Source organism: Manis pentadactyla, chromosome 5 (assembly GCF_030020395.1).
Source record: "Manis pentadactyla isolate mManPen7 chromosome 5, mManPen7.hap1, whole genome shotgun sequence".
In the NCBI taxonomy this organism is placed as follows: Eukaryota; Metazoa; Chordata; class Mammalia; order Pholidota; family Manidae; genus Manis; species Manis pentadactyla.
In genome coordinates this window covers 59836879-59863743 of record NC_080023.1, presented here as the reverse complement: position 1 = coordinate 59863743, position 26865 = coordinate 59836879, and the positions used below count along the sequence as shown (strand labels likewise).

The window sequence follows — 26865 nt, the reverse complement described above, 5'->3', positions numbered from 1 at the left end:
TATGCAATGTCTTTTAGAAGCATAAAAGAGAGGTCATGTAGTATTAACAAGAGTATGAATTTGCTCTTTGTCTTAACTTTGTCTTCATTTTATAGATGTTTGTGTTTTTATTAGTTTATTTTACCATTCACTCATATATTGACTTTCCTGTAGTTAACTTAAGGTTTTGTTCCTTAAATGAATTTCGGTTTTAATACTATTTATTTGTTTTACTATAATAATGTCATTGATATTCTATATTTATTGTCCCTATATAATATTATAATAGCTTATAATATTATCAATATTCTCTAGATACTTTTTAATATGGTGTCTGCTGAGTCAGGAAGGAGAGAAAATTAAAAACACCCTGAAAAGTGTATTAAACTTAGCTCAAGCAGGACATAGAATAGAAAAATATGAAGTCATAGATTCTTTGACATTAAAAATACCAGAAGTTAGGAACAAAACAGTGCAGCATGTTTGTAACAGTCATATTTATTTAGCAAGCTTGAGAAATATAGTAGAGTACAGTAAGTGCCAAGTGCCGGATTTTACATTAGTTAAGTGCAGTGCCATGTGCCACATTTAAGGTATCCTTTACTCACTAATTCTCAAGTTCAACTGTTGCTAGAGTAGTTCCAGTAAGGTTGTTTTAAAGCTACCATACACAGATGAAAACTGAATGAAAGTCCAAATGAAACAGTAAAGGAGGGTATGTGCCTGAGGAGACGGGATATGTGAGAAACCACATGAAAGAAAAGCTATGTTTTCATACAGGAAGTACTTTGTGGGAATGATATATCCTAGACTTGCTTGAAGGTAATAGAGAATACTAGATCTAGGGACTGTCAATGTCCTAGAAAATGGGAAATTAAAAGACAATCTTACTAAGTGCTGTCCAAGACTTAACTTTTGGGACAATATTATCAACAGGATGGTAAGATATATCATATGGCACACAGTAGGAGCTATGGGGTAAAAAAAATTGAATGGGAAAGTGCTAGGGCAGTGTTTGGGGTTGGAAGTCATGTTGCATTTTTAATAGGGTGACCAGGGAAATCCTCATTTAAAAGGTGGGGCTTTTTAGCAAATACCTGAAATAGGTAATGGAGTGAGCTGTGTCTTAGAAGCTGCCTTGGCAGAGGGATAAAAATACATATATTTGGAGTGGGAATTAATTAGCATTTTTAATGAAAAGCAGGAAAGCCAATATGGCTAAAGTGGGAAGAGTAGGAGTGAGAATTAGTAGGTGTTGAAACCAGAGGTGAAAAGGATAAGGAGTATGGGATCCTACTATTGGACAGATCTTGCAAGGATTCTGACTTTCGAATGAAATTAGAGGCCAGTGGAGGAATGTGAATAGAGGAGTGACCTAATCTACTTTGCTTTAAAAAGATCTCTGGCTACCAGGTTGAAGAACCCTAAAGGAGTGCAAGGGTAAAAGCAGGGAGACTGCCTAGCGGATTTTGCTGTAATCTGGGCTAAAGGTGATGTTCTTGAATCTAGGTAGTAATAGTAATAGAGGCATAGATAAGAGGTTATCCATGGATGCCTTTAGTAGGTAAAGTGACGAAGCCATGTTTTAAGAGGGCAATATAAGAATTGAGTTGTATTTGAAATAAAAAGAATATTAATAGCCTTGGATTTAGTGTTTTTCATATAATGGATTTTACCCCAAAGTGAGAGAATCTTTAGAAATGTTCAAACGTGGAATCGTTTTGGGGGAAGTTCATAGGGTAGACACTTTACTCTCAGTCTAATTTTCTGTTGCTTCACTTTTTCCAGTCTCCTTTTGCTTGAATTCAGCCTTTGCTTTGCCTGCATGTTTTTGAGACTTCCATAAAACATGGGGAAGTAAATACTTGAAAAAAAGATACTCTTTGTAAGATAAATTTTAGCTGAAATAAGCAGGCGAAGAGAGGCAACAAAGGGCCAGGTAGTTTATTTGAATGCCACTCTCGGGCGATGTTCGGCGGTCTGAAACACAGGCCAGGGAAGTCACACCCGGTCAGGGATGTGGGGGCTTATAAGGGATTAGGAGGGGGAGGAGTGGGCAAGCTATCCTAGGGGGCGTGGAGAGGTATGATTGGCTAAAGGTGACATAATAGACAACTAGAAACTTTTTTTCCTTCCAAGAGGGAGGAGGCTGACATCTGGGTCTTAGTTGGCACATCAGATGGACCTTGGGGTCTGGTCTGTTCTCCCCCTATGGCATCTCTCTGTTCTGTTTGCATGTCCTTGTTTTTCCTTCCTCCAGCCTAACTCTTCATCATTTATTCATTAAAATTCATCAATAAAATACCAGTTATTAGTCAAAATGATACATGCTTACAACTTTCCTGATTTCCTTTTATTTAATTGAAGGACTTAGATAGGCCTTTATAGTTAGTATAAGTTGTCCATTTTATTAAGGCATTTTAAAAATTAAATTTGATAAAAATATTCTAGTGAACTGGACAAAGAAAAGTAATTATAACCTGTATTTTGCTCCTGATTTTTCTATAAAATTTTTGGCTTTTCCACTTAACAAAGATTTGAATTTTATCTGACAGTTTCATAACTGAAAACATTTTGTTACGTTGATAATGTTAATTCAGTGACTTTTATATGTAGATTTTAAAAACTCAATGAGCTAACTCATTTTTGGTTTTCTTTTGTTGTGGATCATATTGAAGTAATCATTCTTATTTAACACTACTGTCAGATTAACCTCAAAAACAAATACTTGTGCTGTGCAATTTTTTATATTCTTTATGTCCTGATACTTACAATATTCTCCCTCTAATAGCCGCAGTTTGGCAGAAGCCTGTTCAGAAGGAGATGTAAATGCTGTGCGGAAGTTGCTCATTGAAGGGCGAAGTGTAAATGAACACACCGAGGAAGGGGAGAGCCTCCTTTGTTTGGCTTGTTCTGCTGGATACTATGAGCTTGCACAGGTTTGTGTTATCAAAATAAAGCTCATGGATTTAGTTTTAATCTTTCCTGCATAGTAAGAACATAATTAAAAAACTCAAACATTAGGCTTATTTTAACAAATAGTTTTTTGTAGGTACATTTTGTGGTTTATTGGCTCTTTTTTCTAGTATGACTTGGTAGATGTTAACATAAATGTGTGTTGAAAACTTCTGTTTTGAAAATATAGTTTTCTAATATCCTTTAAACTTTTCTTTCATAAGGTTTTGTTGGCAATGCATGCAAATGTGGAAGATAGGGGAATCAAAGGTGACATTACACCTTTAATGGCTGCTGCTAATGGAGGACATGTCAAAATTGTGAAGTTGCTGCTAGCTCATAAAGCCGATGTCAATGCACAGTCTTCAACAGGTTATACATATTTCTTTTTCAGTTTTATTAAATATTAACACCCTTTAGTGATAATTATTTCACATGAAGGGAAATCATTAGTGATGCTTTTGTAATTCTCTTATTGCAAGTGCTATACATTTGCATGAGTCTGTGCATTAGGTTTCAAGTATGTAGAATATATTTTAAATGAAATTTCTCCTATTTTACATATGAGGGTGATTACTTGGCCTTTTAAGTTTCTTTTAGGTTAAACACAGGACCACCATCTTAGAAATGGAGAGGTATGTAGTATAGCTCTCAAACCCAGATTTCCTATTTTTGCGGGGGGGAAAAGAAGGGATGACAGGGAGAGCAAGAAGGATATGGAACAAAAGGCAGGTCTATCATTGCCTTCTGTTATTAAAATATGGCTTATAGAAAAAGAAAGTGTTAGGAAAACATTGTGTGTCACAAGGGATCTAACTTCATTCTAAACCAATTTTTTTGCTTCCAATTTTGAGCAGAGGTGGACATGTATAAAAGCTCTACAATTACATGAAAATATATTTTGTGCATTTCTTCCATGTAGGATTTTCAAATTTATTAAATATCTTAAATAATTTTTAAGGTCTAGTGTTCTAATTTAAAGGGGTTTTAGAAGTCCTTATTTTACCTTGAAAGTTTGATTTTTTTCCTCCTGTAACATTCTGATTTTTATCATCAAGAAGGAATGTTTTTGATGTTACTTTATAACTTTGATCCATTAACTGTGAAGTTGCAGTGAAAACAAAAAATATATATGATTAAAAGAAAGTAAAATATTATCTATATATGACAAATAATTACTATAAAAAAATAAAGCTTGTAAAACATTTCTCTGGTTAAAGTTAGACTGGAAATGAAAGTTGGGTTTAGAATTGGTCAGTTCTTTTATAACTGCACAGTCATGGTTAGTGTATCTGATGTTCCACATGTACTTGACCCTGATTTTCAATGGAAAAAATAGGTAGTTGATTTCAGTAAGATAAAATGCAATGAGGAAAGGAAGTTTTATATGTGTGTGTGTGTGTGTAAACTTATTTAGGCATTTTATGTTAATGTATTTTTGTTTTTCTTTATTTAAATAGGCAACACAGCACTTACATATGCTTGTGCTGGAGGCTATGTAGATGTTGTAAAGGTGCTCTTGGAATCCGGTGCTAGTATTGAGGACCATAATGAAAATGGTCATACTCCTCTTATGGAAGCTGGAAGTGCTGGACATGTGGAAGTAGCCAGATTGCTGCTAGAAAATGGGGCTGGCATTAATACGCATTCCAATGAATTTAAAGAGAGTGCCCTTACCTTAGCTTGTTACAAAGGTACAGTATAAGAGTTTTTTAAAACAAACTTTTTAAACATGTGAAATGACAGTTATCTTATGTAATGTGGTTTTTAATTAAAATAAAAAGTAAAAATGTAATAATATTTCATTTGTAATTAGAAGTGTGTAAATAGTTTCCAATTTTAAAATATGGAGTCAGTATTATAAATATTGTCAATGAGAAATGACTTACTTGATGCACTTGTTCTATCAGAAAGTTGTTTAATTTTAATATGCACTGTAATTTTTAATGTGTTTGCATATCAGAATATTTTGCCTGGTTCATACAGAATAATCCTATTGAATCTAGAAGTGTTCAGCCTGTAAGTTTAAAAGTAAATGAAAATAGCTAGAATGAGCTGTTAACAAGAAGATGCTTAGGTTATTTCCCATGATGACAAGAAGAAAGGAGAAAAATTGAAGAGAAAGGAAGATATATGAGAAAAATGAAAAGTGGTGTGGAGGGAGTTTGAAATCAAAAGAACAATTTTAGAGTATCGTCAACACGTTAAATGAAATTATAGGAAAGAACTGGTTAGAATTGAGAACACCTACCCATATATAGCTGTACAAAGGGTGTGTGATATTTCATTTTTTAAATATTTTTGTATTAAGATATCAATGATATATACTCTTATGAAGGTTTCACAAGAAAAAAAATGTGGTTATTACATTCACCCTTATTATCAAGTCCCCCCCCATACCCCATTGCAGTCACTGTCCATCAGTGTAGTAAGATGCCGCAGAGTCACTATTTGCCTTCTCTGTGCTACACTGTCTTCCCCATGATCCCTCCCACACCATGTATGCCAATTGTAATACCCCTCAATCCCCTTCTCCCTCCCTCCCCACCAGCCCTCCCCAGCCTCTCCCTTTTGGTAACCACTAGTCCCTTCTTGGAGTCTGTAAGTCTGCTGCTATTTTGTTCCTTCAGTTTTGCTTCATTGTTATACTCCACAAATGAGGGAAATCATTTGGTGCTTGTCTTTCTCCCTCTGAGCCACTTTTTAAACTCTATGACAGATAAATGTCTATAAACTAAGGAACTTTTTTAAAAGCTAATTCTATGCAATTTATGTCTGCATAGTCATACCATCTGCAGCTCTGCCATGTTTGTATCATAAAATAAGTGATAAATTCTTGATCTTGAGGAATCAAGGAAAGGTTCTTCTTGCAAGGAAGGGTACAAAATTTAAGGAGGCACTCACTCAATGGCTCGATCTTCACCTTCCAAGTTTGTGAGTGAATACCTCCTTAAATTTTGCATTGAGGACTTTGCCTTATCCTAGTCCTGGACCTGTTACTGTTTTGTTTCACTGTTTCAGAGTGGCAAAGGTTGTGTGAGGTCTTCTGGAATAATTTCTTTTAAAAACATGTTTAAGATAATCATAGACACATAAATTACTAAAATTTAAGTTAAGTGTAAAAATATGCTCTGTCTACAGTGCTTTTGATTATCTGGTGTTAACAGATTTTCAGATTAAGGATGGTTGTTAGGAAGCACAGCTGACGTCCTTTATGTCCCCAATTCTGTTTGCTAACTAGGCAGAGGCTAATCTTCATTAGGAGGAGAGGAATTAAGCCTAGGGGCAGCTTCTCCAGGCAGGCTGATTGGGTGGCTTTCACCCCTTTTCACGAATACTTTTGAACCTGAAACTGGCTGTATTTTACTACTGAGTCCCAGCTGGTCAGAAAAGCTGCGTATAACTCTACCTCTCTCCTTTGCTTAGAGCCCCACCCTGCTTTCCAAAAGGGGCTGTAAGGTTGGAACTTGCAGGCTTTAATTAGAAGCTGGATATAGAAGTGAGCTGGTGGAGAACATCCCCTACTTCCAGGGATCCATGGACTCTCTCCCTTTCCACTCTTTATGGTGAGGTCTTCTAGGACATAGATTTATGAGGTGGAGATGCTCATAAGGGATAGAACTCTGGCTGAGACCGAACACTGATGTGGATCTTTGGAAAGGGAAAATGACAAGAGAGGAAAGGGAGGAAGGTAGTTTGCAAAAACAAGATAGGGCAGATGCTATACTTAATCAAAGTTAGTTTTGTTTTTATCTGTGTTTCCACCATCCACACACCTCCCCAGTCCTAGTTGATTGAGAATTGACTGCAGCTCATACCAGATAAGCTGGGAAGAAATTAGTTATTTTTCTACTGTTTCTTGCATGGTATCTGAAGTCCTTTTTAAAATACAATTTGTAACTACTTAAAAGGTGTCTTTATCTGAACTAAACTGAAGCATATGATTTATTTGAAACTACATAAATATATGTGCATATGTGTGTGTGTATATTTGTGGATGTATATAAATATCTAAATAAATGAATGAATGGAAACTATATGGTGTTGTTTCAAGAATATTTTTATATATGCAGTTCTCAGCTTACAAGCAGGTTGTTCCTAAAAGTTTGTGAATTATCAAAACAAAAAACATTTCCTCATAGAAATAACTTATTATTATCAAGCTACTAATTCATGAAAGCTAATTTATTTCATACCATAAGTAAAATAACTATTGCACTCCTGGATTCTGAAAATGTTGTAAAGGAGAAATTCTGGGTATTGGATTTATGGCATCTTTTTGCTCACCTGAGCAAGGATTCTAGTAGCATCGGTTTCTAGAGCAGTGGGTAAAGAGTTGAACGGCAAAGATCACTTGTATAATTTGTATTCAGCAGTTAAGGGTGGTTTGTTGCTGACTTAGTATAATGCTAATAAATTTAATTTCCATAAGTTAAATATAACTTTTCAAAATACTGTAATTTTTTTTGACAAACTTTTTAAATAATCTTAAATACTTTTGGTTTAGGACATCTAGAGATGGTGCGATTTCTTTTGGAAGCAGGCGCAGATCAAGAGCATAAAACAGATGAAATGCACACTGCTCTAATGGAGGCTTGCATGGTAAGATTGGTGAAGTATATACATGAAACATGTTTATATGTTAGAGACAGTGTGCAATGAGTGCCTTTTCCTTGGGTTCCAAGATTCTGTTTATCAAAGGCTTATTATGAAGTGGACCTCAGCTATCTGAATTATGAATAGTTTTCAGAGCCAGTTGTACAACATTAACTTCTATTAGAGGTGCATTGTGAAGCTTTACAGCACTACCTTCATTTTCTTAGTCTCATATGACTATACTGGTTTTATGTAGTTGGCACAAAAAGTGACTTTTTAAAAGTTTGATTGAGGATGTTAAAGAGGAGAATATAATCCACAAAGTGTGCACATAATACTAAGCATAACATGTTCATCAAACAAATAATTTAATGAATTAAAAATTTGAAATTAGAGTATTATTTGTATTACATAATTACCCCTCTATCATGGTCTCTTCTGAGCCCTGAATTCCTTTTTTAAGAACTCTTTTTTTAGAATTTGTACTTGGGATTGGGTAATAATGGTACTCGCATTTATGAGAAAACATACCAAACAGAGAAAAAGGCCTCAGTGAGTTTGAAGTTTCTTATCTCAGCTTCTTTCTGATAATGATTATTAGAAGGATGTTAAATTTTAATTACTCACTAAAAAAATTAGATAACCATTTAAGATGTGAAATATCTTTGTTTTCCTTATTGCCATAGTGTTTTAGTGTTTGCTTTAGTAAATTATACTTTGAACAAACGAAATTTTCTTTACAGGTTTTGAGTTCCCCATCTGTTAAAATGAGAATAATCTCCCTCTCTAGGGTTGTTGTAAGGATTAAATGAGATAATGTTTGTAAAATACATCAGTAATATACCCATGATTAGGAATTTAAAACTTCCTTGCCAACCCAACTATAAGAACAGCCTATATGTAGATTAAGAAATAAAAATGAAATATTCACTAGACCTAACCAGCATGCTTTGGAAATAAGTGATATAAATAGATGAAAGATATTAGTAGGAGCCAGACATTTGGAGGCTTGCTAAGAGATTGAGTTTTTAAACTAGACTACAAAGGAAATGTAGGAGTTGATTATAGAGGGCAAAAATTCTGAGCTGAAGGAACAGCAAAGTAACCTTAATAATAAGACGAAATTGTGTAATATGGCAAGCACCAGAGGCAAAAATGGACATGACATATTCAAAGAAGATGAAATGTTTGAGTTAACATATAGAAGGAAAAAGTCTATCAGAGAAAAAAGGAAGAGAAAGAGAGACTTTGGAGTTGCCAATAGTTAGGAAAGCTATGGGATAAGGGAGACCAATGAAAGAGACAGAAGACACTAAGAGAGAACTTATTTTTCTTTTTTCTTAATATTCATTGGCATTTGAAAGTTGAACAACAAAGTACCAAGTACATATTATGTTCCCTTTCCACTAACACATCATGCATAATTTCCCCACTGCTCCAAAAAGTGTTACATTTTTTCCTTTTCTACCTAGTCAGAAATTTGCTTGTCCTAAAGGTTTCTACAAAGATTTTACTTTCCCTTTCTAAACTTTAACCTTTTAACATTTAAGTTTATTCCGTACAGTGTTGATGTTATATCAGAGTACTTGCTTGCTTAATGTACTTAACTGTTTTTATCCCTGAGGGCTAATAAGCTTCTTGATTGAAGGTACCATTTTTCTACATGTTTTATATCCTCAATCTCTTATTTCCTAGTCTGTATTTTTTTAAAAAAATAGATAGGTCTTAATTAAGTATTAATTAATACTTGCTTACTCAGCTATTAAATGTAGACTTATTTGAATGGAGATAAGTAAACATTGTATAATAATTAAGAAGCCTTCATATTTTTAGTTTTTTTAATGGTGCTGATTTAATTTTTTGATTACATTACAAATAGGATGGCCACGTTGAAGTAGCTAGATTACTTCTTGACAGTGGTGCCCAAGTAAACATGCCTGCTGATTCATTTGAGTCACCATTGACTTTGGCTGCATGTGGTGGGCATGTGGAACTTGCGGCTTTACTTATTGAAAGAGGAGCTAGCCTGGAAGAGGTCAATGATGAAGGTTATACACCACTGATGGAAGCAGCTCGTGAAGGACATGAAGAAATGGTGGCATTACTTCTAGGCCAAGGTAACCATACCAATTAAGATACTAAGGCATACATGTATAAAATGTCAGATTATAATTTTACAAAACTGAATTGCTGTATTTCATCTTTCTAGTAGATTTGTGATGAGGTGTTGTCAGAAAACTAATGAAAAAGTATTTGCTTTGAAAATGGCTTCTACACTGGGCTGAACAGAATCAAATAGACTTTCTTAATATCAAGCTTTCAGAGCTATCATGTGCTGTGCCAACAAAAGCAGAACTAAGGGTGGCTGGAGATGTAGATTATGTAGGGACATATATGAGATTCAACATTTCTCTAGCTAATATATTGAGAATTCCTCTTGGGGCAGAATATCTATTAATAAAGATTTGATATATCTAGTATTTCATGAAACACTGGGAAATCCTGCCATAAAGACCAACTTGATGACAATGCTTATGTTAGAAGCTCTCAAAGAGTCAGTACACAGTGCACTTGTCTTCTGGGAAAACTCAGTTACTTTCCTGTATTAAGATACCTTAACTTTAGCAGTAATCTCCCATCTCTATCCATATATGTAGACTAATTTTATATTTCTTTTAGTAGTAAAGTTTCTGTTCAGACAAATTTAAGAGTAATAGCACATTTAGTCACTTAACCAATTGCCAATTTTGTAACTTAAGGGCAAGTTTCTAACTTTCTGTGCCTCAATTTTGTCATATATAAGGGTTGTTGTGAGAGTTAATATATATGTATAAAGCTTTCTGAACACTGTTTGTCATATAGTGCCTGTTAAGTGTTAGCTATGGTGTTGGTGGTAGTAGTGATGATGCTTTGACTTTAGGCAAGTTAATTAGCTGTACTTCTCTTAGCTGTAAAGTGGAGCTAATAATAACGTAAAATGCTTTCAATATTGCCTGGCAAATAGTAATAACGTATTAAATGTTAGCTATTATCATCATCATCAACATCTTTATCACCATTATTTTTGAATCTTTGTTATAAGGGGAATGTAATTTATTTTTCTAAGTCCTTATGTCACTTGATTTATACTTTCTGGCTGAATAAATCTCACTCCAGCTGTGTACATCAAATATGGACTAGGGGATGTTGTTCCATAGTTTTATTTTTAACTGCTCCCTGGAGTACAGGAGAAGCAGTTTATTAATTAGTAAAGTAATATAAATGTTCATTTTTGAAATATAGTTTATAAGGAAACAGTCATGTTTTGCTTATCTCTGGAATAAGTTAATGACTTTCTTTAAATAGTTACAATCTTTATTTTAGGAGCAAATATCAATGCACAGACAGAAGAAACTCAAGAAACTGCCTTGACTCTGGCTTGCTGTGGAGGCTTTCTGGAAGTGGCAGACTTTCTAATTAAGGCAGGAGCTGATATAGAACTAGGGTGTTCTACCCCTTTAATGGAAGCTGCTCAAGAGGGTCATTTGGAGTTAGTTAAATACTTATTAGCTGCAGGTAGGCACTTTTGCATTGGGAGGTTGTTTTACATGATTTAAGTAAAAACGTTAAAATGCAGAAAGTTTTTTTTCTGATGTTATGATACAGTGAAAGTATGTAAAAAAAATTATGTGGTAAACTTTTGTGTGTATTCTGAATAAGTAATTTACCTTATTACTGTTTAAAGTATTTACAACTTTAATTTCAAACAGCAGTCTATTTCTAATTTTTTTCTTTTTTTGCTTTTAAAGATGCAGACAATATTCTCTATTTCTAGAAATGGATAAGGCTATTTTGTGTGATTTGAGGAGATATGACTTATCTAGAAGAAATTTCTGTGTCCATCATTTATGTCTAATGATTCTTATATTAAGTCTACTGTGCATTATTTAACACTACTACAGGAGCTAATGTTCATGCAACAACAGCAACTGGGGATACAGCACTAACGTACGCCTGTGAAAATGGTCATACTGACGTAGCTGATGTCTTACTTCAGGCAGGAGCAGATCTGGTAAGCTACGTCACTTTAAGTCCTAATATTTACAACTAAGACAGCAAATTAATATAAAATTATGTGGAGGTTATAGACAAAAGGTATTTATTTACTTCTAATTTTATTTTGACATTTGTGCTATTCTTTATTTCATTTAGTCATTTTTTTTCTATACTATTTGGTATCCATTATTTATTGTCCTTGTTAGCAGGGCTATTCAATCTACTACCCCTGGCCCCCCACAAAAAAGGGAAAATTTTGTGTTAGATATGTTAATAGTAAGTTAGTTTTCTCTTAGGCAATTGGCTATTTTTAGAAGCATTTCACTGTAGCTGAAAAAGTATGTGGTATGTTCAGAGTATTATTAATATTAATTATTAAAAGGAGTTAAAAACATAATAATCCTTTCCCTCAAATAACTTTGAATTTAGTTAGAAGGATGAAATACTGAACTCATTATAAGGTAGGTTGTAAAGAGATATAGGGAAAGTACAAGGAGAAAAGAAGCTTAGAAGAGGGAAAGATATCATCTGAGATATTATATTTTGGGCTAGGTAAGGTTTAGAAACGTAGATATGGCATTGTTGTGTTAAAATAGATACACCAGTTAGAAGAAGTAGTATGAGTACAGCCTGAGAGGTAGGGAAGCATAATGCAAATGTGTGGGGGGGAGGGAAATAGTCTTCCAATTTAGCCTGTGAGGATGTAGGAGTGAGACATGGAAAGGTAGGTTTTAGTTAAAATATAAGCACCGTATATTCATGGGGCTGAGATTAACAAGCAAATATGTTTTCCTGGAGAAGTTCATAGCTTATAACAAATTCACATGTAGACAGAAACAGGCTCTTCCATTAACTAGTTTCATAAACTTAATTATTTACCTTCTCTTTCTGCATTTGTGAAAGGAGACGGTTGAATTAGATTACTATTGTAGTCTCTTTCTCCATGTTATAGTCTACTTAGTTTTGTACATATTTCTCCCTTATTAGATTCTGAGCTTCTTTAGTTTAAGAACTGTATTTCTAGTGTTTATCACAGTGGCAATGAAACGTATAACCATGTGATATTGGTTTGTTAATTGCCGTTAGAAAACCTTAGTTGTGTGGCCTAATAGTCAAAAGTTGTTCATCAGATGTGACTATATATAAATGTATGTAAAATACTTTTTAAATGCTATTTTTCCCAAACCTTTATATTCTAAGATCTGAAAATTTCTCCAGTAGCATTCTCAATTACCCAGCAATCACAAGAATGCCACCATAGATCCTCCATCCATTGGAGACCCAGCAATCTCCAGTAAATATCTTATTTTCTTAGAAATACTTAAATTATCAGTAGCCTTGTTTTTGGATAAGGTAAAATAGAGATAATGGGAAGCCTATAAAATGAGCAGAAGTGATGTACTTACATAAATTCATACAGAATACAAGTCTACAAAAGGAAAACCTATTGGAGTGGATGAGGATGCTAAAAATTTTAATTGCTAGAATGCTATTACACTGTTCAAGTTCCACCATCTTTTTTGTAGAAAGAGAAGGAAAATTAATACAGGTGGATTTATATGAGGTCATCATAATCACATGAATAGTTTTTAAATGATTTCTGTAAAAGATAATTGTAATTTGAGATTTTAATTTTAAAAATGTATTCCTTAATTTGCTTTGTTTTAAAGCATAATATTTAATGTATTTAGATTCAAAAATTAGTCTAATTTTTTTTATTTTGATTTTCATGAAAAAGACTAATTGTTCACTAGCAATTAAATGTCAATTAAGTATTTGTTTTTTAAACAGGAGCATGAATCTGAAGGTGGAAGAACTCCTTTAATGAAAGCTGCAAGAGCTGGTCATGTTTGTACTGTTCAGTTCTTGATTAGTAAAGGTAGGTGTGTGTAAAGCAGTAATTTTTTCCCCAGAGGCTGTTTATCCCCACTGTTTGGGTATTTAGAGATTGGAGGGTAAAGAAAATTTTGGGGTATCACATGGAGGATGTTACTGAGATTTTGTGAGTAAGCAGTTGATAAACATGCAGTGCGTAGAACAGTACTAGACTTGTCATACTGAGAACTACCCTTGTGGAGAAACACTTCAATAAAGAAAAATTTCTCTATGTAAAACTTAGAAGGTTTAGATAATTTGAAGTCTGTTCTAGTCATGTAATTATCTTGAAACCTAGATTTTGCATGATGGTTCACACCACTAAGTACCTTGAGGGCAAGTCACTTTTCTATTTTATATTTCCTCCCTTGGGCCTGAGTTTCCTTCTTTGTAAAATATGGAGAGGTGGCCATAAATACAGCCCAAAAAAATGTTCAAAATTGAAATGTGACAAATATGTCAAAATGCATGGAAAGATATCCATTCATGATGAATAATTCTACTTTGAATACCAAACTTTAATGACAAAAGTAGCATATTATTATTTCCTTTAAATTATTTCTTAGGTGTTTATTGCTTAAATTCAAGTTGAAATATTTTTTTCTTGCAGATTTTATCATATTCTTAAGTATAGGAGATTAAAGATTTTACTTTTGATTCAACACTGATAAAAAGACTATATATAGAAACACCATATGACCTAGTAATTCCAGTTCTGAGAATTTACCCAAGGAAAACAAATCACCAGTTTGAAAAGATATATATGCACTCCTGTGTTCATTCAGTGTTTTTTACAGTAGCCAAAATACGAAGCAAGTGTCCATTGACAGACAGACAGATGTGGTACATGTATACAATGGAATATTACTTAGCCATAAAAATAATGAAACTTTGTGGGGTGGGGTCATGGGGAAGACAGTGTAGCATAGAGAAGACAAGTAGTGATTCTGGCATCTTACTACACTGGTGGACAATGACTTTAAGTGGGGCATGGGGGAACCTGATAATATGGGCGAATGTAGTAACCACATTGTTTTTCATGTGAAACCTTCGTTAGAGTATATATCAATGATACCTTAATAAAAATAATAATAATAATAATGAAACCTTGCCATTTACAACAATATGGATGGCCCTAGAGAGTATTATGCTAAGTGAAATAAGTCAGGCAGAGAAAGACAAATAATACTGTATGATTTCACTTGCATGTGGAATCTAAGGAACAAAACAAATCAGTAAAACAGAAATAGATTCATAAACACAGAGGAAAGACTATTGGTTGCCATAGGGGAGGAAGGGTGGAAAGTGGGAGAAATAGGTGAAGGAGATACAAACTTCAATTTGTATTGGAAGAGGTACAAACTTTCAATTATAAAATAAACTAATCATGGGGTCAGCATAAGGTATATAGTTAGTAATATTATATCTTTGTATGATGACAGATGGCAACTACACTTATTGTGGTGAGCATTTAGTAATGTATATAATTGCCAAATCACTATGTTGTACACCTTAAATAATGTAATATTGTGTCAACTATACTTCAATAAAAGTAAAGCAAAATAAAATTAAGGACTACATAGACCATATACAATTTAAAAGGTAATGTGTGTCATTTCCTTTTTACCAAAAATTCTAAGGAGATCTCAAGTTTGTAATTGTTTATAGGTAAAGAAAATAAATCAGAAATAACTTACCAATCAAATTATTTTAGGCAGTTTAAACACGATGTATGTTTATACTATAGTATTCTCAAAGAATGAAATTATTTACATAATCAGTATCTCCTCTTCTTTGGTTAATTTTAATGAATCTTATTCTAGTTTCTTCTGGCCTTTTTATTTCCATTTCCCTTATTGTCTAGCATAATGTTCCAAATCAGTATTGAATTCATACTGAGGGGGAAATACTCATGCTCAGATATTTCCCAGTGAAGAAAGAGGATACTACTATTTCTTTCTATTACATGTTAATTCTCTACATGTTTAGCCCATAGAGAGCAATGTGGTTTATTTTTATTGGCTTTTAGTCATGTTTCCTACTGAAGAATTCAAAATGTCAGTAAATTTTCCTGTTTTACATTTTAAAAACTGATTACATTAGGACATTAAGAGTATATAATAAGTAATATGCCTATCTTTCATTAGTACACACTGAAATATTTATGGACAAAATTAGAGCATGTTTGAGATTTGCTTTAGAAAAATCCAGGATGGAAGAGGGAAGATGATGTGGGTATATGTGAAACAAGTTTGGCCATGTGTTTTATAATCATTAAAGCTGGTTAAGGGGTATGTGGGGCTTCATTATACTATTCTCTCCTTTATGATTTTGAAATTTACCACAGTTTAAGAAACAGCACATATTTTCCATGTCTTGTCTGTTTCAGGAGCAAATGTGAATAGAACCACAGCTAATAATGACCATACTGTACTGTCCCTGGCTTGTGCAGGGGGTCATCTGGCAGTGGTGGAGCTACTTTTGGCTCATGGGGCAGATCCTACTCATCGTTTAAAAGTAGGTAATTCCAGTGTTTCAGGTAACATTGTGAAATAATTCTTCTTTCTTGAATATTACGAATTATCAATTACAAGTTCCATTTATAATGGTATTCCAAGTGTATTCATCTTCATCTGTTTTATTAGACTAGAGGAAAGTGTTCTTTACTAAACCTAAGATTTTAATGTGTCTGGGACCTTTGGCTTTATCTTCTATAATGGTTCTGTAAATTAACTTATTTTTAAAATTTCTTCCCCTTCCTTATCCACTCTTATAGGATGGCTCAACTATGTTAATAGAAGCAGCAAAAGGTGGCCATACAAGTGTTGTTTGCTATCTTTTGGACTATCCTAATAACTTGCTTTCAGCCCCTCCACCAGATGTCACTCAGTTAACCCCACCATCCCATGATTTAAATAGGGTAAGATTCAAAATTAAGGCAATTTCTATGATATCTTCTTATTCCCCTTTTGCTCATAGTTCCAGTTCAAACTAGATTGATTATTTTTGTCATAATATGTAGTTCTCTTGGTATATATGTACTTGATATGGTTAATGAACATCTGGTATAACATTCAAATTCTAGATTGATACGATTTTGCTTTTCTCTTTTATTACCAGAATAACTTGAATTCAGAGTCCAGTGAAAAATTGTCATGGAAATTGATTACTAACATATTTTAAGTCCTTGTCTAAGATTGATGCCATATTAAAAATATTTTGAAAAAGTTTTGTAATTTATTCATTTAAAACATTTTTAATGGAGTGTGTCAGAAAAGCAGAAATAAAATTAGTTGCCTCTGTTTTAGGCTCCTCGTGTACCAGTTCAAGCACTGCCCATGGTTGTTCCACCTCAGGAGCCTGACAAACCGCCCGCCAACGTTGCCACTACTCTTCCCATCAGGAATAAAGGTCAGTTACTCTTCCAAAGCCTGTTTCTACATGTTGTCCTGGTAAAAAAATGATAAGATTACCAAAAAAAATGAGCCATTTCAAATTTTTCCATAAAAAAATTTTTTTTACTGAGTTGGCATAATTAAAGAATTTTTTAACAATGAAAATGTTATTGGGAGAGAAAATAGTCAATAGCACTAATTTGTGGTAGAATCTAAAGTATTAGCAGGAGAAATTCAGATGCTCATCTTTGATGCAGTTCTGATTATCCATGATTTCTTATAAATAGTCATTTCTATTCATGTTAAAATGTTAGGCTGGGTGTAGTTGGATGACATTTGTAAATTACTTAAAGTTGTAGTGATTCAAGGCATAAAATCAAGTAAGATCAGAACTAAATTTTGTTTTAGAATAACCTGTTTTACATAGATTTTATATCTGGAATACTTTTTGAGCCACTAATTCAAAGTTACTTCAGATATGCTTGCTTGTTTCTCTAGAATTCTAAGAGCCATATTTGACTTACAGATATTATAGCATGCATGTTCATAAGTTATGTCCCTAAACATTACAGCTGCCAGTTTGAATTAGTTTTTTTCTTTTTAAAGAGTTTGACTTGAAGGACCAGTGTGGTTTTAATTTTTTGGTTTTGGCAACCTATATTATTTTACCAACAAGAATAATAAGTATTTCCACAAGCTCTTTTCAATCACTACTACCAGTCTAGAGCCTTGGCACCTTTTTGAATTGGTATAGCAAACAACAGATTGCTATACTTCTAGCCAGATCGGTTTAGTCACCTGGCTGTCAGAAGATACAGTGGATGGCATAGTCCAGCATCTTTTCTTCCAGGGAAACTGAATTCCCATTCTCTACTGGCCAGGTAGCTGTGTGAATATGTGAATTTATATCTTGCCTTTATCACTCTTCAAGATGGTAGGCCCCAACAAAGATGTATTGTAGTTGGGTTTTAGTTTCTTGGTACTTCTCAGTGATTTGGGTACTCTGTGTGTATGTGTGTGTGTTTAAAAGGCACAGACTATTAAATAAGGAAAAATCTTGACTTAGAGGTCTAACTTTTCCCTACATCTTAATAACTTAGCATTATTTTTCTGTTCTTATGATAAGTTTTTACATCTTTATGACCAGGTGAATATCTGCACATACCCTTAGATTTTACTTTAATTGTACCACTTAGATATCACAAACCTGCATCGCTCTATTGTCTAATTTTAGCCATGTGATATTTTAGAAATTCTGAAATTAATTTCCCCAAGATTACTCTATGCACATAAAATACATACATTTTATATCTATGATAAAGAAGGTGAATTTGTTTTTAACTCCTTAACAGTGCATTTTCACCTATGGATATGGTAACTTGGTGCATAACTGTTGGCACTAAACCTCCCAACAGTAACTCTGTAATGAGGATGCCATTCATGTGCACTTCTGAGGGGGTTTCTTTTTCACACAGCTGCTTCTAAACAAAAGTCCAGCAGCCATTTGCCAGCAAACAGCCAGGATGTACAGGGTTACATCACCAATCAGTCTCCAGAGAGCATTGTAGAAGAGGCTCAGGGAAAGTTAACAGAACTGGAACAGAGGATAAAAGAAGCCATAGAAAAGAATGCACAGCTGCAGTCCTTGGAACTGGCTCATGCTGACCAACTTACCAAGGAGAAGATTGAGGAGCTGAACAAAACAAGGGAGGAACAAATTCAGAAGAAACAAAAGATTTTGGAGGAACTACAGAAAGTAGAACGAGAGTTACAACTGAAAACTCAGCAGCAGCTAAAAAAGCAGTATCTAGAGGTTAAAGCTCAAAGAATTCAGCTTCAGCAGCAACAGCAGTCTTGCCAGCATCTGGGACTACTGACTCCTGTTGGGGTTGGAGAACAGCTTTCCGAGGGAGACTATGCACGGTTACAGCAAGTGGATCCTGTTTTGCTTAAAGATGAACCCCAGCAGACTGCTGCTCAGATGGGTTTTGCACCAATCCAGCCTCTGGCCATGCCTCAAGCTTTGCCTCTGGCGGCAGGTCCCTTGCCTCCAGGGTCCATCGCAAATCTTACAGAACTGCAAGGAGTGATAGTTGGACAGCCAGTACTGGGCCAAGCACAGTTGGCAGGGCTGGGGCAAGGAATTCTGACAGAAACACAACAAGGGTTAATGGTAGCCAGCCCTGCTCAGACCCTCAATGACACGCTGGATGACATCATGGCAGGTGGGTTTATATTGTTATGAGCAGGTATCAAATATGATTTGCTTTAGGCGAGTAAGAGTGTGCCAGAATTTTTGCCATTACCCGACTTGAGAACTGTTTTTGGACTCTTGACCCATGTATATTTTAGAAATATTAGTTCAGTCTCAGAAGTTCTCAGATGGATACAGGTCAAATTAAAGATTAGCTCACTCAATACAAGTGACTGAAACTTTCTGGCTTAGGTGGGTAAGCTGGGAATCTAGGTTTCTCAGTAGTGGGGTTGATGTTTGATTTTTGTTTTTATTTTTGTTTTTTTCTCTTTAAGTTCAGACTACTAGGGTTGAATTCTGGCTTTTTTGCTTCTGTATTCACACCAATAAACTGGGAAATTGATAGAAGTTGAAATACAAAATTAGTAGGACACATCAGGAAGCTTATTTCTGAACAAATAGTTGCTATCCTAATGGATCAGACTTCAAACCTGATGGGTATTTTTAAAAAAACTTTTAAAACTATAATAAAGTACCAGATCAAATAGGGTTTGATTATACTGTATGTCAGTGATTTTAGCCCCTGTGAATGTTAACGTGTAGTATCTTTCTAATTGTATTATGGGAAGGTGTTGGTCCCCTGACAGTATCATAAATGATATATCCTTAAATGTGTAGCCAGAAGAATTTTATTCCATTACAAATAGTTCCATTGACAAGAAGAAATATTTTAGAAAGTTGTTCTAATGGTACTAGATTTTGGTACTTATTTCTTGTGAGTTCTGTAACAAAGTAGTAGAATGAGATTGTATAGGATTGTAAGTCATAAAAATGCTATAATGAGAAGGACAATTTTCTTCACAAAAAAAAAATTTGAAAAGAAAGGAAAAAGGAAAAACAAAGTAAATATTTGAATTTTGGTAATTTTTATCTGTTCTCTCCCCTCTTTTTTATTCTTTGATCTATATACTTAAAAGATGATTGAATTTTCTAATTTTGAAACTGCTTAGTAGCATTACATATTATGAGATTCATACATAATTTATCATCTTTTAAAATAATGAAAGAAAACTAAATTGCGTTAAGTCGATATTTAGCTGACATTCAGAAACTAAGAAACCAGCTAATGAGACAGAGTTTTTACTTATAAACTGCCCTAAAGTTTCCCAGTCTTCTTTTAGTATCACCTCTTTTAATAATACGTGAAATGGAAGCCTCTTCTAATCGTAGAGGGTGCAGTAATTACATTGGAAAGAATGCTGTTCATCATTAGTAAGCACTGTAAAGATTCTTGTATTGATAAGTATAAAAATTTTCTATATATTTGAAAATTACTACTAATCACCATTAGCTGGTTATAATAACTAGGAGTATGATTTAAGACAAACAATAGGAAAATTGGAGCACAGTAGCCCAAAATACCAAATCTGATATTACCTCAGTGGCCAATGATCTGGATTATAATGGTGCTTTTCTATTATGTCAATTGAACTACCAAAGGATGTGTAGAGTTAAGTGTTATTTACCCAACTAAATGAATAATTTATTCCATACCAATAAATATTTTAAAAATTTTGGATATGGTGTCAAAATTTACCTGATGTTCTCAGGCATAGTTATTAACAATGATTTGCCAGTTGTACAGTTTTTATGCTGATCAGAATTATCAGAGGTTGTAAAGTAGTTATTTCTTTATTTGTTTACCAAACAAAAACAATTAAATTATACCTGTGTGTTCCAGATGTTTTCATATAAAAAATTTTTTTAAACTACATAACTTTTCAAGGAATGTGGAAATGTGACAAATACTTGACATATAATAAAAGTACCTTACTTTTTATTATGCTTATTTCTCTATGAGGAGAGATGCCCAGAAGGAAGAGCAGGACTAAAAACATCCAGCCTCCCAACCTGGTCTCCATCTCTTGTCGTCATACATGTACAGACATAAACACTCACATAGTCACTTCCACAGCCTTTCTTTAAACTTCTTTAATTGTAGCACTTGCTTTTTCAGTAGACTAATGATTATTCTCATTTCTTTCTTTGGGTTTTATAATATTTTACAACATCATTCGTCTCACTCTTCTTCCCTCCTTCAGCATAATTTTTCTGTTCTTTATTCCTTAGTCCCCATTTATGAGACTGCTCTTATAAGGTTCAGTATCTTTTTCTCTAACACTTCAGCTGGCCAAATCTTGTGTCTTTCATGTTCTCCATATTTGACAAAGCAAAATCAATTCCCTCTTTAAAAGTATTAACACCTTGCTTTTGCTATGCTCTCCAGGTTCCCTTTTTCCACCTGATGTTAAAATTTTTCTAAGCATCTGGTTCTCCCTCTCTAAAATCTAACCCTAAAATGAAGTCCCACATGTAAAGATCTGTAACAGAGTTCCGTCAGGTACCTACATATTTACAGTTATTACTTTTAACTGTAGAGAATGGATGAGTGATATAGGCAGTTATTTAGTTTTAATACACCAATTTCATAGGTACCCCAAAGGAAGTCAGTGAATTGATTTTTCCTGTTTCTTTTTAGATGAGGTGATAAGAACAACCAATTTGACCAAAAATAAGAAAACTAATTTTGGTATGTTCTTTAAAAGAACTTATTCCAACTGAAATGTAAATAATAATTTAGTCATTCAACAATAAAGCATAGATGCTTTTCTTTAGTGTCATGAAATAAAAGTCAGTGCTTTAGATAGATTGGTGTTCATTCTGTTTAAGCTCAACTTTGTATTTAGCATTTTCATTTGTGAAAATCCTATCAAAGGAGAATAGTGACTATATTTTAAGAGCCATGATTTTATATGGTTTTGAAGTTTATATCTAGAATATGTACATTTAAATTATCTTGATCTTTTTCTTGACATAGAAACTCAATATGGAGTAACAATAACAAGGTCATCACATGATGAACTTATTAGAAAATGCCCTTTTCTACTGATGTGGATCCCTAAAGATTCAGTGTTTTGTTTTGTTTTGTTTCCTCCTTTGTTTTCCTTTAGCTTTTAAGTGGACTTAAAAATGTATAATTATAGAATGTGTGTTGCTATAATGTATAGTGTATGTTTGTGCCTGAACTAAGGATTTCATGTAAAATAGATTTTTTAATTGACGGTCATATTTATAATTGTTACAATAAGGTCATTACAGGTTTGTTCTTGTCAGGATCATAACCTCTTTTGCCTGGTTTCAGATCTAGTAGTGAATCACGATTGTTTTCTGTCTGATGTAGTTGATAACTACGTTGGTAACATGTATCCACACTACTGTTGACCTCTCAAAGATTAACGCCCAGACTTTAGTGCTATAGCATTTTTAAAAGGGGAAAAAAAGGATTGATGTTCACATCTCAACTCCAGAAGTGAGTTGATGAGGGAATAAAGTACCCTCAACTGCCATCACCTTTGAAGTTCTCCCACCTCAAGTATTAATATAATTAGCATGTTCTCAATTTGCATATTTTGGTGAAAATAATATCATGGTAAAATGATATTTAGGAGACCTAACAATATTCTATATTAGAAGGGTGATTGTCTGTATATATGTATTCCTACCCTAATCTTTTAATTTTGTCCTCATAACTCAGTGTGGTTGCTGGATTGATTGGTGGGCATTTAACCCCCCTCAGAATAATTCTACATGTGAGAAACTGTATTTCTGTATGAGGATCAAATTTTTATATTTATGCTGCATACTGAGGGCTGCAACTCAGATTATTATCCCCCTGTCTGCAATTAGTAAAATATTAGGAGACATTTTAAAAGACTGGATAGCAAGGTTCTCCCCAAACAGTGATATTACTTTCGTTAGCTCTAGAATTTATGGTGTGAAATAGGCAGGTTAAAAAATCACATTTTTCTCCTGCACTTGATTGTTTTACCTTTTTATTCCTTTCCTGATTAAGAAGATATAATGGACAGCTACATTTGTATTTCTATTTAATTTTAATTCATAAACATATTTTTGTTTTGAGGACTATTTTGAATTGAGGTTTTATTACGTAAAGGAGAATTTGGTTTTAGATAGATTATTATTTAGAATATGAGTTACTCTCAGTATCGTTGTAATTTTAGATTGTTGTCCAAATTCAGAAATTACTAGGAAAATGGGTTTTTGGTGCTTTCTCAGTCTACCTGTAAGCATTTAAATATTTTCTAATAATTACTTCTTACTGTTACTTAACATATGTTTCATCCTTATTAAGTGCAGTTATTTTGTTCAACAGCAGTCAGTGGAAGAGCGTCTGCAATGTCAAACACTCCTACCCACAGTATTGCTGCTTCCATTTCCCAACCTCAGACTCCAACTCCAAGTCCTATCATCTCTCCTTCAGCCATGCTTCCTATCTATCCTGCCATTGATATTGATGCACAGGTAAGCTCCAAATTCAGTAATGATCGTTTTTAACTAGAATTATGTTACCATTAAAAACATTAATCAGTGATTTAAATCATCTTAGATTGTTTTGTCTCCAGGCACAGACCTAAGCCACAGTTACAAATAATTAGAATCTATATATTGAAAAAATCGTAAATACAGATAATTACTGATAATTATGTGATGGTCTGGTTTCCCAGGTAATCAAATAATCTTTTATTTTAAACTTAGAAGAGGATAGGAAAAGAAATTAATTTATTTGATTAGTGTGTATTTTCTTCTAATCTTAAATTAGAAGATATGTTTTAAAATTCATAGTGGATTTCATGGCAAAGAAAAGATTTTTCCATTTATATTTCGTATATACTCAGTTGGATTTGTGCCACCTGAAAATTCTGATATTGCTACCTGAAACACACTGTGAATCTTTGCATCTGTGTCTGTGACACTGTTAAGTAAAAACAGTAACAATAATAATAGTTTTCTTTAAAAAATTACCTTGCCATGACATCTCAGTGAAAAGTGAGAGGAAAAGATAGTTTGCATTTTGTCCTGAAGAAACAAACGCCAGGAGGCCTGAGTCTTCTAAGCTAGGTAACGGTACATACACAGCCACCTTCAGGATTGAAAAATGTTTGCAGTGTATTTAGTTTTGTATTTTGATTAATACCTGGAAGGGGGAACAGATGAGGGTGAGGATATGGCAATAAACATTATAAAACAGTTTAGTAAATGATCAGTTCTTTATAAACTTGAATTTCACGAAGTGCTGTGTATGTGTTGTTGGATCATTATTGGCATGCACTCCTAACCTATTGAAAATGAAGCCTCCTTTTCATTAAAATGTTTCTTGATAATACTGTAAAAAAGGAGTTTCATTTCTGTTCTTATTACTTCTCAAATATTTATTGGAAACTCTCTTTTGAGCACTTAAAATTTTAAGAGACTGTTTTCAAGGAATTAATCTAATCTTCAGACTACACATACAGGGTTGCTACACTTAAACACCCATTTACCTAATGAAGAAACCAAGGCTAAGAAATAGACTAAGCGTTTTGCTTATGATCACTTCATTTAGTTAAGAAGTATGGGTCTGGGAATCAAACTTAGTTCGATTTGACTTCAAAGGCACCCTTAAGTACCAAACTAAACAGCCTTTTTGGAAAAAAAAACAAGAAGCATTAATTTGATGAAAAACAGTGTTTACATATAATATTGATAGCATTGTAGAACTGGATTGAACTTGGTATTGAATTTTGCATTATTTTCTTCCAATCTTGAGGCTATGTTTTAATGAGAAGTATGTTACTAGTTTTTGTGAGATCAAGAATTTTGATCCATAAACAAAAATAAAAACTTCACCAAAATATAAAAAGATTTCCTTTAAAAATGATTTTAAATAAAACAGCCACAGAAAGAAGTTCCTCCAAGTATAATGAATTTATTGAATTTTAAATTGTAATGATGCTGAAATTTTATCTGACTGTACCACTTAATTAACATTCACTCTGTTATACATAATTTCTGAAAAGTTACATATAAATGCTTTAAAAGTCCTTTTATAATTTAAAATTACTGAAATTTTAAATGTAGTAGACATGAAGATTTGACTGGGCTCTTTAAAAATCTCTTTATCTGGTCTCTACATCAAAGTTTTTCCATTGGGTTAGTGGTCTAACATGACTTACAGTACTTTCTATGGAATTTACTATACTTGCTTAGACATTAGGAAGTTACTACTTTGGAAAACATAATACAAAGTAAATATTCAGAAATAATTGTTACCATTTTTCTTTAATTTTTGGCGTTAATTTTTAAATCACTAGTTTTTATGATACCAAGCAGGTACTTAGAGTGGAAAAAGTATAGATCATTTTTACTCCATCTGAACTTTTTTCTAGATTCTAAAATAAAAATTCCATAAGATTTTACATAATGGATATTTTGGTTTATGTGTGCCAGCACTGTGCCATGATAGACAAGTGAAATGATGGAAAATTATTGCCAAGATTCTTCCTGTCTTTTGAAAGATTCTCTAATAATTGTATATTTCTTTTATTTAACAAGACTTAACATGTACATTCTTAACACTTTACAAGTAGTGACTTCTTTAACTTAATCTTAATAATGACCCTCTGAAATGTAGGTACCTTTATTATTCCTATTTTACAAGTGAGAAAAGTGAGATTTGGAGATATTAACTACTTTGTCCAACAGCTAATTTATGGTGTAGCCAGCTTTCAAACAACTCTGTCATTCTGGCTCCAGAATCTATGCTCTTAATCACTGTACCAAACTATCTGTTTTTCAGTTTTTGTGTTAAGTGTGAACATTGAATTTGAATTATATTAGCCTGGTAAATTAGATTATAGAAAATGGGTCCACCAATTAGATAGCAAAGTATCTTGTCTTTCATCTTTGCATCTTTTCATCATGTTTCCTTAACCATACCACATATTCACATTAAATTTTGTTAAGGAAGAACAAAAGAAGTGTTAATATTTTAAATGGCAGTATATTAAATTAAGTCTTCTTTTAAAAATGCTAATGATTCTTTAAAGGGTCATACTTTAAATTTCTTTAATTGATCATTATAGTCAGAAACTAATATTTTTAACAAGAATTAGCAGGAATCATATGTTTAATTTCTGGACCTTGAAGAATGTTGAAGGTAAGTGCATTCTTTATAAGGTTCCTTTTTATAGGGTTTATGTGATATAACTAGAAATCACCTTTTGTGTGTAAGTGTGTGCCACAGGCTCTCCACCTCTCATGTAGCAGTTGTACTGTATCAAGTTTATCTGGATATTTTCAAAATTTCTAAGATTAATATCACATACTGTACTGTTAGAAATATTTATTTTAGGAAACATCAGTAAATGATAATTTAAAGGAATTATGTGGGACTGTTTTTCTATTCCTTTGGATAGCATTGCTATAATCTTTATTTTGCTTGGATGATATTACAGATATTACCTGATGGTCCAGAAATTTGGAATCATGTAGAGATTTTTAAGAACCACTGTTTTATATGAAAAGGAACTCTGATTGAAGGCTAGAGTTGAATAGCACTGAATTAATTAGATATTTCCTTATTTTATTGTGTGAAATTTTTATTAACTATAATATCCACTAAAAGTAAGAAAGAACCAGTTGTTCTGTTCATGGATTATAAAAACTTGTGGTCCAGTTTCCCTCCCTGTTTCTTATCACATGTTTTTCTTTTATTTCTGATCTGCTTGTCATTTTTATTCTCAAACTTCTAAGGGCTTTCCTTGGTCTTGGAATAACTTACTTTATTACATCTCAAAAATGAGAAAAATAAATTCTTCCTTAATGCAATTTTGCCTTTTTTCCTATTTTTAATAATTATGTATATCCCATTATTGTCTTTTAAAGAGAATAGACATTGAATTTAACTTATATACCAAGACTGAAATTATAAAGTAT

General features: G+C 33.3%; 1 protein-coding gene across 6 annotated transcripts in view; it reads left to right on the top strand.

Moving 5' to 3' along the window:
• Positions 1 to 26865, top strand: part of ANKRD17 (ankyrin repeat domain 17) — a 171411-nt gene that overhangs the window by 86487 nt on the left and 58059 nt on the right. For 4 of the 6 annotated variants that reach the window (XM_036927556.2, XM_036927554.2, XM_036927557.2 and 1 more), the window contains exons 4-16: positions 2771 to 2918; positions 3159 to 3306; positions 4395 to 4628; positions 7442 to 7536; positions 9410 to 9647; positions 10894 to 11085; positions 11472 to 11581; positions 13357 to 13444; positions 15830 to 15957; positions 16217 to 16360; positions 16749 to 16851; positions 18311 to 19060; positions 23264 to 23412. In XM_036927556.2, the coding sequence (XP_036783451.1) occupies positions 2771 to 2918; positions 3159 to 3306; positions 4395 to 4628; positions 7442 to 7536; positions 9410 to 9647; positions 10894 to 11085; positions 11472 to 11581; positions 13357 to 13444; positions 15830 to 15957; positions 16217 to 16360; positions 16749 to 16851; positions 18311 to 19060; positions 23264 to 23412 (2527 nt within the window). The remainder of the gene's footprint in view (positions 1 to 2770; positions 2919 to 3158; positions 3307 to 4394; positions 4629 to 7441; positions 7537 to 9409; positions 9648 to 10893; positions 11086 to 11471; positions 11582 to 13356; positions 13445 to 15829; positions 15958 to 16216; positions 16361 to 16748; positions 16852 to 18310; positions 19061 to 23263; positions 23413 to 26865) is intronic. The other 2 variants (XM_036927555.2, XM_036927560.2) reach the window with 2 other exon arrangements.